We start from the raw sequence: 15359 nt of genomic DNA on the forward strand, positions 1-15359 counted from the left end.
TTTCATCTTCACAGTGAGTCTGTACTATGTTCAACACATTGCCTGTAAACTGTAGCAGCCCCCACCAACCGCCCTCCTACTCAATCTGTTCTCAGGTCTAGACCTGACACCATGGGTTCCTATCTCGTATCTCTTTGTCTTGCTTTCTTCTTCACTTGCCTGACTCCGTGGTGCCTTAAAATGGACCTTCGCACACCTGTCCCGTCATCTTGCAAATGCTAGCCTGTAAGCATCAATCCGTTTCTGCTTTCCTCATCTCCTTGCATTTACAGCCAATGGCCTATGGACGTGAATCCTCTCTCTGTTTGACCATTCACCCTTTTTTCTGCCATCATGGTTTATATTCATTTACTGGCCCTGGCTGCTTGACCCTCCCAAAGACGATGTCCCCTCCTCTGTGAATGCAGAAAGCATGCAAGCCATGTTTTGGTATAGACATTAAAACAGGTTAATTTCACCTCAGACAGGTAGCAGTAATGTCTATCATCTGGAGACAGAATGATGCGTCCATATTATAATGAAATGAGCACTTAGACCACCCTTCACGATTCATGTTTTCTGCGTTATTTGTATGGACCTTTGTTTCCAGTCCGTGGTAGTAAGGTGTGCTCTTTATTACTATCTGTGCGGCTTGCAGGTCCTATTATTTTTTAAATCTTTGTGTTTCTCTTTAAAAAAAAAAAAGACGACATCTAACTCCATATCCCTTCGCCTCGTCCCGTGCTGTGTGCTGCTGTTCACCTCTGCATTTGGTTTTACACCCCCCCACCCCCCGATCACACCATCACTGCTGCATGATTCTTTTCTTCAGGGGACCTCTCGGCCATCACCTTCCTGCCTATTGCACTGTTAATGGTCCGCATCCACTGCGCCTCGTTGATATTAGGATTATTTCACGTTTACAAATTCAGAACTTTTTTTTCCCACATAAGGTATCCTTGCCGACTTTGTTTAGCTTGAAAAAAAATTCATGCAACGCATTGTCATATACAATGCCAATAACTCAAACTTTAATGCTGCGAGACCTATTGCATTACAAATGCTTGTTACATCTTGTGTGAGACAGCGCATGCTCTGACACTTGTAAGATATTTTGTTAACTAAAAGGGGATTGGAGCCCACCCGTTGCTTACCGTTCATTGGCTTCATTGTCGGTCTCATTTCCTTGCTTCTCATTGGTCTGCATTTGCTGCTTGCACTTACTGTTGTGTGTTTGTCTGTCAACTGGAGCATGGAGCAAGCACAGATGAATTGCTTAATTATTGTCCTTCCACTTCCCGTGCTCGGTTTGAGGTACTTTTGTTTCACCATATGTCTATCCTTTCCACCTCTAAAGAGTAGACAGTTGTAGGTTTTGTAAACCAATTCAAGTAAAAAAAGATCAAAGCAAAAGATGAAAAGACACGTAACACATTCTGTATTTTAAAGAAAGTGGCGGAAATGTTTGATCTTCTAATTTGACCTGGGTAAACTTTTTAATAAAATACAAACAATACCATCTGCTCAGAAATCGTTCTTCATGTTTTATATAAGGAGCCAAGAATATGTGACAAATGTATTCACCTGAAATACGCCCAGTGCTTTAAATGGGGAAAAATAAGTGCAGGTACTCATCAAATTGAGCTAGGGGTGGGGCAAGGGGCGGAGCTGAGGGCTGGCATAATTATATAAAGACACTACTGCCATCTGTCAAGTAATCATTTTGCCCTTAAATACTTATCAACAGTCTCAAATTGCCTGGATGTGCAAATTACCTCTGCACATGTGCGCATGGCATATGAGACAATTAATAACCTGTCTCCTAATATGCCCCTTTCAACTGTGTAAGCCGCTCATTGCATTTAAAGAAACATGTTAGTTACAGCAGTTTCAGCACACACCAAAAAACATGATAAATGTGTGAACATAAAGTGGGTATTTCCTCACAAAAAATTACATCAAGGCCAAACAATGTGTTATGCTTTAGTTTCTGTGTTTTTTTTATATTTGCAGCTTCAGTTCTTATTTGTTTTATTTTGTTACAGCATTCATACATTCTTGCCTATGAGCATGCGCTCACACACAGGCCCAAGAACAAGCAGACATGCACACACAAAACATTCCTCACATTTTCAGTTAAAATACCTTCATATTATGTCCTGATGCTCTCTCTGTCGCTTCCGCTCTCTCACACAAAAGCACATATTCAATGACACAAAAGGCTCACCACAGAATTAACAAGCATTGGCATAGCCAATAGGTCTCGCCTTTGGGACCTTATAAGTGTAACAGCTGATGTTGTTGCACCAAGGATATTGTGCTGCGTAACTAAATACTTATGAGGTCCCAAAAGCGTGACCTATTGGCAATGCCAACACAGAGACATCTCACTTCAAGCCCAACTCTGAAGATCCAAGAACTCAGCTCAGGGATGATCCCAGCCTTGGGTCCAACCCACCCCAGCCAAGTCTAGAGCTAATCTCCTTCAGTGAACCAGTCCTGCCCTCAGCTCACCACTCTTTGCAAATGCAACCCAACCCTGCCCTTTAATCTATCCTACCCTTGGCTCAGCCTTTTCCTTCTCACAGCACAGCCGAGAGCCAGTCTGTCCCCTGCTCAGATGAGGGTGGAGTCCAGCTCAGGGCCTAACACAGGACCCCGCCCAGAACACAACCCTGTCCAGAAGAACCCAGTCCAGAACCCAAGAACCCAGTTCAGAACCTAACCCTGCCCAGAAGAACTCAGTCCAGAACACAACACTGCCCAGAAGAACCCAGTGCAGAATCCAACCCTGCCCAGAAGAACCCAGTGCAGAATCCAACCCTGCCAAGAAGAACCCAGTCCAGAAACCAAAAACCCAGTCCAGAACCTAACCCTGCCCAGAAGAACTCTGTCCAGAACCCAACGCTGCCTGAAGAGCCGAGTCCTGAACCCAATCCTATCTAGAAGAACCCAAACCAGAACACAACCCTGCCCAAAAGAACCCAGCCCATAACCCAACCCTGCCCAGAATAACTCAGTGCAGAAGCCAACCGTGCCCAGAAGAACCCATCCCATAACCCAACCCTGCCCAGAAGAACTCAGTGCAGAAGCCAACCGTGCCCAGAAGAACCCATCCCATAACCCAACCCTGCCCAGAAGAACTCAGTGCAGATTCCAACCCTGTCTAGAAGAACCCAGTGCAGAACCTAACCCTGCCCAGAAGAACGCAGTCCAGAACCCAACTCCCAGAACACAACCCTGCCCAGAAGAACTCAGTGCAGAATCCAACCCTGCCCAGAAGATCCCAGTCCAGAACCCAAGAACCCAGCCCAGAACCTAACTCTGCCCAGAAGAACTCAGTCCAGAACCCAACTCTGCCCAGAAGAACCTAGTGCAGAATCCAACCCTGCCCAGAAGAACCCAGTCTAGAACCCAACTCCCAGAACACAACCCTGCCCAGAAGAACCCAGCCCATAACCCAACCCTGCCCAGAATAACTCAGTGCAGAAGCCAACCGTGCCCAGAAGAACCCATCCCATAACCCAACCCTGCCCAGAAGAACTCAGTGCAGATTCCAACCCTGTCTAGAAGAACCCAGTGCAGAACCTAACCCTGCCCAGAAGAACGCAGTCCAGAACCCAACTCCCAGAACACAACCCTGCCCAGAAGAACTCAGTGCAGAATCCAACCCTGCCCAGAAGATCCCAGTCCAGAACCCAAGAACCCAGCCCAGAACCTAACTCTGCCCAGAAGAACTCAGTCCAGAATCCAACTCTGCCCAGAAGAACCCAGTGCAGAATCCAACCCTGCCTAGAAGAACCCAGTCCAGAACCTAACCCTGCCCAGAAGATCCCAGTCCAGAACCCAAGAACCCAGCCCAGAACCTAACTCTGCCCAGAAGAACTCAGTCCAGAACCCAACTCTGCCCAGAAGAACCCAGTGCAGAATCCAACCCTGCCCAGAAGAACCCAGTCTAGAACCCAAGAACCCAGTCCAGAACCTAACCCTGCCCAGAAGAACTCAGTCCAAAACCCAACCCTGCCCAGAAGAACCGAGCCCTGAACCCAACCCTATCTAGAAGAACCCAACCCAGAACACAATCCTGCCCAGAAGAACCCAGCCCATAACCCAACCCTGCCCAGAAGAACTCAGTGCAGAAGCCAACCCTGCCCAGAAGAACCCAACCCATAACCCAACCCTGCCCAGAAGAGCTCAACGCAGATTCCAACCCTGCCCAGAAGAACCCAGTGCAGGATCCAACCCTGCCCAGAAGAACACAGCCCAGAACCCAAGAACCCAGTCCAGAGCCTAACTCTGCCAAAAGAACTCAGTGCAGAAGCCAACCCTGCCCAGAAGAAACCAAGCCCATAACCCAACCCTGCCCAGAAGAGCTCAGCGCAGATTCCAACCCTGCCCAGAAGAACCCAGTGCAGAATCCAACCCTGCCCAGAAGAACACAGTCCAGAACCCAATAACCCAGTCCAGAGCCTAACTCTGCCCAGAGAACTCAGTCCAGAACCATTCTGCCCAGGAGAACCCAGTCCCGAACCCAACTCTGCTCAGAAGAACCCAGTCCATACCCAACCCTGCCCAGAAGAACTCCGTGCAGACCCCAACCCTTTCCAGAATAACTCAGTGCAGAACCCAACCCTATCCAGGAGAACCCAACCCTACCCAAAATGACCCAGCCCATAACCCTGCCTGGGCCAGAGACAGGAGCTGCTTGCGAGCCACTCCCTGTTCTTGTGAGGCGATGTGTGAGTAGTAAGTGTTGTCAGTCTGTCTTCGGTAAGTGTGTGGCAGGTGCGGATCTCTCCCAGTTGTGCTTTCTGTGAGTAAACTCCAGCATCAGCCTCCCACATGCAGCCATTTTATCACCAGTTTTCAGCGCCCCCATGTCTGCAGCTCACTCCAGTCCTGTTCTCTGTCCAACCGGGTGAGGGTTAAAGATTCTAGCCCATTCACTGACCAGTTGATGAACCAGCACAGCTCAGAGCCCACCTAAGTTTAGAGTTTAGTTTTTTTGTCCAGCTCAGATCCTAGACGAGCACATAATTTATCAATCTCTCCGGCTGGGCACAAAACGCAGCCCAGGCCTACCTGTCTTCCAGCCTAAAACTAGAGACCACCCCCAGTCCCACAGAGACCCTAACTCACAGCCCAGTTCAACTTAGAACCCTGAAAAGATTTCAACTCCGACCCCACCCCAACCACAGCCTAACCTTGCTCAGATTTTCAGGCCAGAGGCCAGGCTCAGGACAGCATGGATATTAATTACCAGGAGCAGACCATGGTGGTAAGCTGTGCATCAACAGGAACAGAGCCTTAAATATGTATGTCTTTAGCTCCTTTCACTTTCAAATAAAGAACCCACACGATTCCTTTGCTATACACCAGTTTTCATGACTCTTGTCAATATTCAGAATTCGACAGAACCTAGTTTTATGTATTTATGCTTTGTGGTGTGCAGTATACAAACTTTAGCCTCATTATTTGTGAACATACCTTAAATTCATCCAGACCACAATTCTGTAAAAATGTTAATTTGATTAGAATATACGAACTGCTGAGTGGAACCATCCCTGATGAACACCACATAAACCACTATGGTTCCCATCCCGAATGCTTCTGCAGATGCCGGTGAATATGCATTTTTTTCTTTACTTCGGTGGCTACCGGTAAATGATAGAAAGTAGACGGAGCCAGTAGAGACATCTCAATGGCGAAAAGTGAAGGAGCAGCAGACAGGTGAAGATCGAAGCCTGCACTACAGAAAAGGGAGAGAGACAGTGTCTCCCAACACCCCTCTCACCCGGTCAAGAGAGCATCAATGCCGCCAGTTCCTACCTCCCACAGCTTTCTCCTTGCAGACTCTCAGCCAGTTGTCTGGACCTTAAGTGGCTGCGAAATTTCATACCTGTGATTTACAGTGCAGGGTCTGACCAGACCCTGTCACCCACAGCGTGATACTGAGCGTGCCCCCATGTCACTCACAGTGTGATACTGAGGTTGCTCCCCTGCCACACTAACAAAATGTAATGAGCCGCTGCTGAATGATTCAGCCGCGGCTCGGCACAGGGCTACGGTGGCGATTTGTCTGAGTTGTGTTCAGATAACCTCATCCTCAGCAGCACATGTACCACTGAGCCTACCAGTCATGAGTACCGGTACGCTCCATAACGATGAAAAAAGTGCCGGTACTCGGGAGGTTAAAAATTAAAAGTGCCGGTACTCAGTACCGGTGAGTACCGGCCCATTTAAAGTACTGAATACGCCATTGTTCACAAGTTTTCTCTCCCATTCTGGAGCAGTATTACTGGAGTGCCCAGGGGGGCGCAACTGGCGTTTGACCTCATTTGTGCACCCCGGGCATTTTTGGATTACAGAAGGAAGTGGCCTAAATGCTAGAGCGGTGGACTTTAAAGCTGGGGACCTGGGTTCGAGTATCGGCAGGGACGCTCAACATCCCGCGATTCTGAACACATCACTTAATCTCCCTGTGGCTAACAAAATAAATGCGTCCGTCTGTAATGCTACTGTTGCTCATGTAAAGCACTCTGATACCTTTGGGTTGAGTTTGCGCTATATAAAACTGAACAAAAAAAAATTCAGAAGCAGACGCTCGTGGTTCCCCTTCTATAATTCTGCTGGCGCACATAATGCACCAGCGCTATCCCCAGAGGTGTTCCCTCATTTGCATGGGGGCGTGGCCTCTGCCCCACTGCATTACAGAGGTACTAGTCTGACAGAACTTTCCTTATTTCACTACAACCATGTCAGAGTCTAGCATTTGATTTACTCTCCCCAGTCCTGCTCTGACTGCTTACATTGTTCCAGCAGAGTTCCAGAGATTCCCTGTTTCATACTTGAGCAGGTCCCCCTTAGAAGCTTCCAGGCATGACTATATATTTCCCAAACCTGGTGCTAGGATTCCAAGTATCTTGTAGAATGAATGACACTCCAATCAGTCCTGACTTCTTACAACAACACAGTGCCTGCTAGAAATTGTAATCTCCTGACATTGGGAAATTAAAAACTTCAAGTCCCAGAATGCAAAGTGATGTTGGCTAAAATGTCAGGGCTCGCTGAAGGTGGGGGTTTCTTGACAGCAATGCCTATTAACCTTGCACAGGCGCTGGACTTTCTGCCATATAGCACAGTTTCTTCAGAATGTATATACACGTACAGTGAGGTGTGGTGTTTCTGTTTTTTTTAATTACCATATGGCCCCATGTCCTCATGGTAACCATGTTCCTGTCACATGCTTTGCTTTTACAAATCACCATGTTAGTCCAATTGAAACAAACCAACGTTACACATCCTAGAATGCATTACATTTTTAGAGGAAAACGTGGGACTTAAATACGGTGTTCTTGTTGAGAAGAGTCATCTGGTAAACTGTTTCTTGTTTTGATTTTAAAGAATACAGTCCACTGCGACACCAGAGGTGGAATCCACAGCCATAATTTGGGGCAACATAAAATGGTTACACTTAAAAATCCTCAAAAGCCACATCAGGGCGTTATTTTTGAGTGTTTGCTCAGTGAAAGCTGACAGTACACCCTGGGATCGAACGGCCTATAGTGGCAGAGGCTGTACTTGAAGGGACATCGTTCTTGCTGTTCTGCATGGCTTCCCTCAAGACCTGGCTTTTCGAGCAGAAGCGGTTCAAAAGGGGGTGGTGATGCACGGAGCATCTGAACCAAACACTCACACCCAGTCAACTGATCTGGGTTTAATCCATCACCGTTCTTTAGCCCACTCTGCCACCCCAGTTCAGACATGGCCATATGCAAACCAGTCTGACCCTGTGCCTCATGGGAACAGTCCGGCCTGAACTGCCAAGCCATGCCTTCCCTGGACCGGAAACAAGCATCCTGGGAAAGGTTGTGGGCTAACAGCCCTCATCATCCAAGCTAGCTTGAATCCAGTGGCAAAGTGAGCAAGGGACCCACTTCTGGACATACCCTGCCAACTTGTTTCCTGTCCAGTGAAGATAATAGCAGCATCACCCACCCCCCAGCGCCTTGAGACGCTCACGGGTGGGTAGTGCGTTTTACAAATGCTATGATTGATTGATTGACTGATTCCCTAGGAATCCTCTATCCTTCTCACCAGATTCTAAACCTGGTCAATCTCAGTTGTGACGTACCAACAGTTGATTTAAAAAAAACACATTATCCACTGTTCCTGCGTGATAAAGGCCCACCCATCCTGGCTGGGACAGCACTCTTGGAGCCTGTCAGAGCAGCACTGCTTGTCTGTTTTGACTTACAGCAGAAAGCACAGCCGCAGGAGGAGGAAGGAAGGCAGGGATGAAGTATTTTTTTTCACATTTGGGACAGGGAGGGTTTTGCAATACTATATGGCTCCCCATTACCCCTTTCCCCCAGTCTAGCAGTTATATGCAGGGGCAGATGATTTTGTGGGTCATACACAGCTTAACATAATAGAAGGGTAACTCTGAGTTACTGGGTTGATTTTCACCTCAGGGTACTGAGTGACATGATAGACAACTCAAGCTTAGTTCTCATTGTCTAATTGATGTCCCTCAGAAGCCCTCATTCTAAAAAAATCCCTGTAAATCATAGTTACACATCTATAATTCTATATTTTTTTTAAATGCCATGTCAGGTCAATTGCCAGATTCTGATCAGAGCCTCTCACCCAGATTGAATCCCCGTGTGCCAAGGAATGTGCCACTTGTTATCTGTCACCCTGGAATTATGATAAAGCTTCCAATGTTTTATCCGTCGGTTCTCTGATCTTGTTTCTGTATACTTAGAAACACTCAAATCCTGTTCCCTAATTTCGGCACATTGTTTTCCCGAAGTGACTGTTTGTTGAGCAGTTGTGCCTCTTTCTTGTTCATTCTTTTATGTTCATTGGGGTCGGCTGTGCCATCTTCTGTAATACACAGTCCATAATCACGAAATGATCACCCTTATGTTAGAAAACTCATTTCAAAACTCCAGAACATGTTTAAGTGTGCAGGTTGGGATACACAACGTTACTAGGGGCATTACACAGGCCTCTGCAGCCCCTGCAGTGAGGAGGCGGGGACAGTTCAGGAGCCCCCAAACACTTCAGATGGGCTCCTTTCCACCCTGGGCCATTGAATATCCTTGAGATATGAGAGATTCAGGGGTCCTACCTCACATTCTGCACGGGGGCACTGCCCATTTACTTTGCTCAACTGTACATTTCCCCTCGTCTTGCTTGAGAGACGTGGCTGGTGAGTGAAAGAAGAAATACTTTTGTAGCACTGAGTCTAATTTCTTTATTAGTACTTCAGTTAAACAAAAGACTGTTTTCCTGAAATCCATGTCAAAAGATGCTCTTTGGACAATGCAGTATCACTTATTAAAGGCACAGACTCTTTCAATTCCTAGGTATGGCTTTAGAGAGACCGTGTAAGTTTACTAACATTATTTGTGTGATAAACTTACTTATGGGGCCTTTCAGTCAGCCTCTTTATCCATTGGTCTGTGATTCAGTCAGTCACATTTTTAGGTCAAAGCCTACTAGACAGCAGGTGTGCTGCCTGCCTTTTGTGAGACATATTGTTAGCTTACAGTAGGCTGATAGACCACCCATTGTTTATCACTTGTTGGCTTTATGGTGACTCTCAGTTGCTTGCTTCTGTAGTGGCTTGATCTTCGGCTTTCTTTCCTCATCTACATTTGTCACTCTTCTGGACCATGGATGCTTTACTTGTGTCCTTCCACTGCTTGCTTTTCAATCGTTTTCTTTCTTCTTCTTTAAGTACTCCCCAGACTGCATGTGTTTGTCAGATGTCTTCCTCGTCTACTCTCCTCCACCACTGCCGCACTCACAGATCTTCTCCGTCACCCGTGTGCTTCTCCTCTGCATTGCTTTCTCACCCATGTACTTCTCGCCACCAGATCCACTTTGCTTTTTTTTTTACCTGTTTGCTCCCCTAATACCCATGCCTTCTATGTAGCTCCCTCCACCCATACCCTGTTTTGCTTTTGGCCGCGACCCGGTGTTACTTCGCACCCCGTCCCTTATGGTGCATCTGCCCCCATCTGCTCCCTGTGCTAATTCTTTAACCATGATGCGCAGGCATCAGGCATACTGTGCAATGTAGCTAAATACCATTGGCAAAACCACTAGGTCACAAAAGCGAGACCTAGTGGCTTGCCAATGCTTGTTTTATGTCAGAAGGTTGTCCCCCCTCTCCTCTGATTTGAAGCTGCACATATTTCTTCTAGGCTGACTGATTTGTGATTGTGGCTTACAGAGCTGGCTCTATGCTCATGACGCTTTTGTTAAGTTTCTTTAAATGTTCTGGCGCAATAGCTGCATCAATCGATCTACTCTTTTTTTTTTTTTACTGGCCTCCACAAATAGATAAGAATCCTCATCAGTGTACTTGTTGAGAAACATATGGGTCATCTTCAATAACGACCTAGAATCCAAGCCACTGGTAAATGCAGTGGCTGTATCTTTGCGCTAGTGGTTGTGCTCACAGAGGGCAACCATTGTGAAACCCTCATGCATGCTGTGATGTTACTGTTACAATACTGCACGACATCATATATTAACTTCTCAGGAAAACAACTTTCTAACATACAATCTGCCCAAAAGGGGGACACTTAGAACATTTGTAGACTCAGGAAACGTAATTTCGGCCCGCTATTTACCGCGAGGTCAAACCTCGTGGTAAATAGCGAAAGCTTAGAAAAATTCTTTTAGCATTTTTCTAAGTTGCATGTTGCACACACACATGTCCTTTGGACATGTGTGTGCGCAACACCTGTTTCAATTTTCGTTTAAGGGGTGCTACAGGGTGTCCTTTGGACACGCCTGGCACCCTTTAAATCGCTATCTTATTTGCGATTAGCAAATTGCTAATCGCAAATAAGGAATACTCCCCATTCATTCCTATGGGCCTTTTGGCCCATAGGAATGAATGGGGAGTTATTCCTTATTTGCGATTAGCAATTTGCTAATCGCAAATAAGGATTGTGTAGGAATCGCAAATCTTTTTGCGATTCCTACATGAATCCTGTTTTGCGAGCCTGTAATAGCGATTCCTTATGAATCGCTATTATAGACTCGCAAAACGGGTCTATGATGAATCAGGCTGCTACTGCTTTGGTGTGGCTTTTGAGTCCACGCTGCACCATGTACGTTTTAATGGTGGTTTAGTGTCAATAAATTACACTGTTTATGCTTCCCTGATGGCTTTTACGTATTTTGAGTAAGCGTTGCTAATCAATTTTAATTGAAAAATTAGCCGGTGCCTTTTGACATGCCTCACATATGTGTAGGAAGCTCTCTTGAAATGTTTTTACATGTTTTGCAACGCTGTTCCTTGAGCATCTAAAAATGCAATCTATAAATTTGCCTTTTATGTCGCTTTCAAAATGAGAAACGTCAGGACAGATACACATGTCTATAAGGTAAAAAGTATTATAAAAAAAATGATATCTCTTTTTATATCTTTCTTTTTAGTCACAGGTGTAATTCAGATTGCCATGTCCATAGACCGTGAAGCGGATCCGTTTAGGCTCCATCCTAACATAAACTTGGAGATTGGAGTGCGGGAAAGCCCCTCTGCACTACATAGCAACAAAATTCTCCTAACGTTCATAGTTGGGGATCTCAACGACAACCCGCCAGTGTGCGAACAGTATGCTTTCAGGTAGGGCATACTCTCTAACATAGTGTATTAACACATTCAAATCGCAGAACTCTGCCATAGCATATCATTACCATATCTTTACCACCAGACTTGGGTAAAGCGCTCTATCTGCTCCCTAAATCATGGGAGGAAGTGAAGCTTCTTACGCCACCTACAAAGACTGTTTAAATATAATCTGGATCAATCAGACAAGCCTTTACATTGTCTAGTGGTTTAGTTAAACCGTACTCCAAACGCTTCTAATTAAATCAATGTTAATTTTTTTAATGCTTATCTGTTTCATAATAAATGAAAAAATATTGTTCAGTATTCAGTCCAACTGGAGACTTTATTGTCTTGGGTCCAGTGTTGCAAAATATATTAATACAATCCAAATCTCTCTCATATAGAGTTCTGTTGTATTAAGTGAACACACATGGAGATTGTCCAGATCACAAAAAAATGGGAATGTCCAAAACAGAAATATTCAGACCACCCAAAAGGGTCTAACGTTTCAGTTTCCAGAACCGGGTCAAAAATTGCTTCACTGTAGGCCACGTCTCTACTCATGCATAGTCCAGAGCCTGAATTAAGCCTTGGATAGCCTTTTATGATCCATCCGTACAATGAATACATTGGTACATTCCACACTATTGCACCCGAGTGTGTATTTAATTTGGATAGACAGTGTATAGAAAAAGGAGGGTTGTAGAAGATGTTACTTTCACACAAATGTGGTAGTCAATATTTTTGCTGTCGATTTTTTGGGGAAGACATTAAAAATGTTGGTCTGTATATTCTGAACTGTGTGTAAATCCCTGTTTAAGCACAGGTTGGAAATAGGAGTTGATAGGTATTGGATGCATACAATACCTCAACCTTAGTTAAATTTCAGCAGGTCAAGCCTGCCAAAATTTTACATGGGAAAAGCATATGCAATTTAGCATATCATTCTGATTTACACCAAAATGTGCATGTTATTCCCCAACAACTCACAATAAGGGTTATTTATAGCACCTGATAAATAACGTACCATGTTGTATCATTATTTATGAGGTACGATAAATAACACCTAAACTCATAATCAGGGCCTAAATATTCTGGTGAAATGTCATTTGGAGTCAAGTATGATGCCCCTATTTAGCCACTTTCTCAAGTTCCACTTCTGAGGTTTGATGCTATTTGAAGAAAAAAGTTTCACAAATTGGATCTTCCTATGAGTTTCCCTGGAACAAACATTTAGAACTAAACAGAAACTTTATCTCCATAACCTTTAGAGAAAATCAATGGAGTCAAGAAAAACATTTGCAACATTAGCCAGACATAGAAAATCATCTGTGTCATTTTTGGGAAATTATGAATTTACTTTAATTGAACAATTTACATTGCGGCCTCCATTGATGTAATCATATCTTGACGCAGAATGGAGTCAGGGGCAGCTGTGGCCGCTGCAGGTAAGAGCGATGGGGTTGTGGGGCCGGCTGGAGGGGATTTCGAAATACGACCACAAGGGAAAATGAAATAAATAATTAATTTTGCCTTGCGGTCGTCTCGAAATCCCCCCCAGCTGGCCCCATTATTTCCGTGTTTTTTATAGGGTAGACATAACTGTATCTGGCAAAAAGAAACAGAAAGTAAATTCCACACCTCATTTTACAAGTACTGCAAATGTTTTACCCTCGAACAACCCCATCCACCATCCTTAGAGTTTTGCCTATGTTTGAAGGATCAATAAAATAAAAGCTGATTATCTAAGCATAGGGTACTCGATAACAAACACCAGCTACATTTGTCAATTAAATCGTGGGGGCCTGGTGCATACGAACATTTGAACATTAGGTTCAAGACTTTTAGACGTGTTCCTGGTGCATATTAGAGGCTAATGAAGAGAAAATTATATAGGTCAGAGGCAGGTTCCCATTTCTAAGGCGGAAAAACTGCCCTTCCAGCAGCCTTCTGGACCTGTTGTAGATACTGCAGCTGCGATACAGAAAGTCCACAACGTATGCTTGGAATTTAGTAAGGATCACATCACCACTGTATGAGATTCAGTGGACAGCGAAAGCAAAAAGCAGGACTCTGAGAAGCTGATGTAGTGAAACCAATATTCCCTAATTTCCAGCCCAATCTGTGAGTTTACACTGAGGTTTGGATTCCAAATAGTATTTTACTATGAAGCAATTTCAGCACCGGTGGATTATCACGTGGTGGCAGCCTGGAAAGGAAATGTCAAGGCCCTAGTAGCCTGATGTAATGTTTTTCTGCATTAGGCTTAAGCTGCTATTTCAAAGCCACTCAACCCACTCCACAACACCACATCTCCACTGACCCTCCCTCAACTCTCCTGCAAATTCTTAGACTTCAGTACTGATCCAGAGGGTTACCAGCAACAGGTAATTTAACACCACATACTCAACTGGGCCCATAAATTCATTCACAACACACTGGTAATATCCTCTGGGGTCATGCTGTTTTGTAATTCTCAAGATTGGTTATCTCTAGTCCCTAACTAACCTTTCACTGATCAAAAGTTATTTTCTCAGGTCAATGGACAATTTCGATGGTTGATGGTGAAATGACATAAGCTTTTAATATACTTACACATTAGAAATGATCAGAGTCGGATATATTTTAAAATTTTATCTTAGAGTAAAATTCATGTGAACCACTTACACAGCACATGACAAACTCTGTTTCTCAAAGGAAGAAGATTCAAATAATCAATCATAAATTTTCATTTATACTTTGCAATGATGCTGCATGAAAAGGAGAGGACAGAGAGAAAAGCACATAAGCGCATACACAATTGTAGAAATATTTACTAAGAATGGTGTGAAAACCAACTCCCAGGCCTAGGAATTGGGAAGGATCCCCCAGGAAAGATCTGGCGTACAAAGGCTTCAGGACAGGAATCAGGACAGAACACACGACCTGCATTTCATCAACACTTGCGTAGCACCCCTCTCTGACACTCTCTTCCTCCTCAGGATTCTTCCACAACCATCTTCTAAATTAATTTACTTAGGATAACTTGGTTTAGTAATTCAATTCTTCTTAAGCAGTTAAGTTTGGAATTTCTCTATGCCCTCCGACAGCATCCCGCCCTCTGTCATCTCTAGTATCCAGTCTTACTAACTAACTAAAAGCTACCTCAAATATACTTTCCTGTATGCCACCCATTAATGTTTCAAATTTATGAAACTTCTAATTCTGATTGGACAAGCAAGGTGATCATCACACCATACTTATTTTTTCATTATTTCTTTCAGTTCTTTGTTTAAAATCCCACCCCTTAGATTTCATACATCAGTCTTTATTCCCACCCGTATTCACAATGCAATTGTCAAATTTTTAGAAGAAAAAAACAGTAGGTGGGAATATCGTTCCGGTTCCCATGAATGTAGCAGTTTTCAGCCTTGGACAATGTTCAAGTTGACATGGCTTATTCCAGCTAGGTTGCATTGCGCATGTGTATCAAAACGAGAGAGAATAGACTGTGGCTCACAATTGCAGGCCCATAATAAGCACTATTGAAAGAGTCAAAAAGACAAATGTTAAAATCAAAAATAAATGATTTCACTGTATACCATCTATCTCTACTCTAATCCCATTTACTTAATATTATTCTTCTCGCATTAGCATTAGTAGAATAGTTGGAATTAGTTTTCAGCAAGGAGGTGGCAAGCATGTGCGTTTCAAGCGGCCATCTTGTTAGCTACTGCCCAAGTGCAGAAAGTTTCCCTCCAAG

General features: G+C 44.4%; 1 protein-coding gene across 1 annotated transcript in view; it reads left to right on the forward strand.

Annotated features, from left to right (window-relative positions):
* CDHR3 (cadherin related family member 3) overlaps nt 1-15359 on the forward strand; it is a 225264-nt gene that overhangs the window by 118953 nt on the left and 90952 nt on the right. The window contains exon 8 of the mRNA XM_086929671.1: nt 11443-11632. Coding sequence (XP_086785797.1) covers nt 11443-11632 — 190 coding nt within the window. The remainder of the gene's footprint in view (nt 1-11442; nt 11633-15359) is intronic.

This window comes from Lissotriton vulgaris, chromosome 1_1, assembly GCF_964263255.1.
Source record: "Lissotriton vulgaris chromosome 1_1, aLisVul1.2, whole genome shotgun sequence".
Classification (NCBI taxonomy): Eukaryota; Metazoa; Chordata; class Amphibia; order Caudata; family Salamandridae; genus Lissotriton; species Lissotriton vulgaris.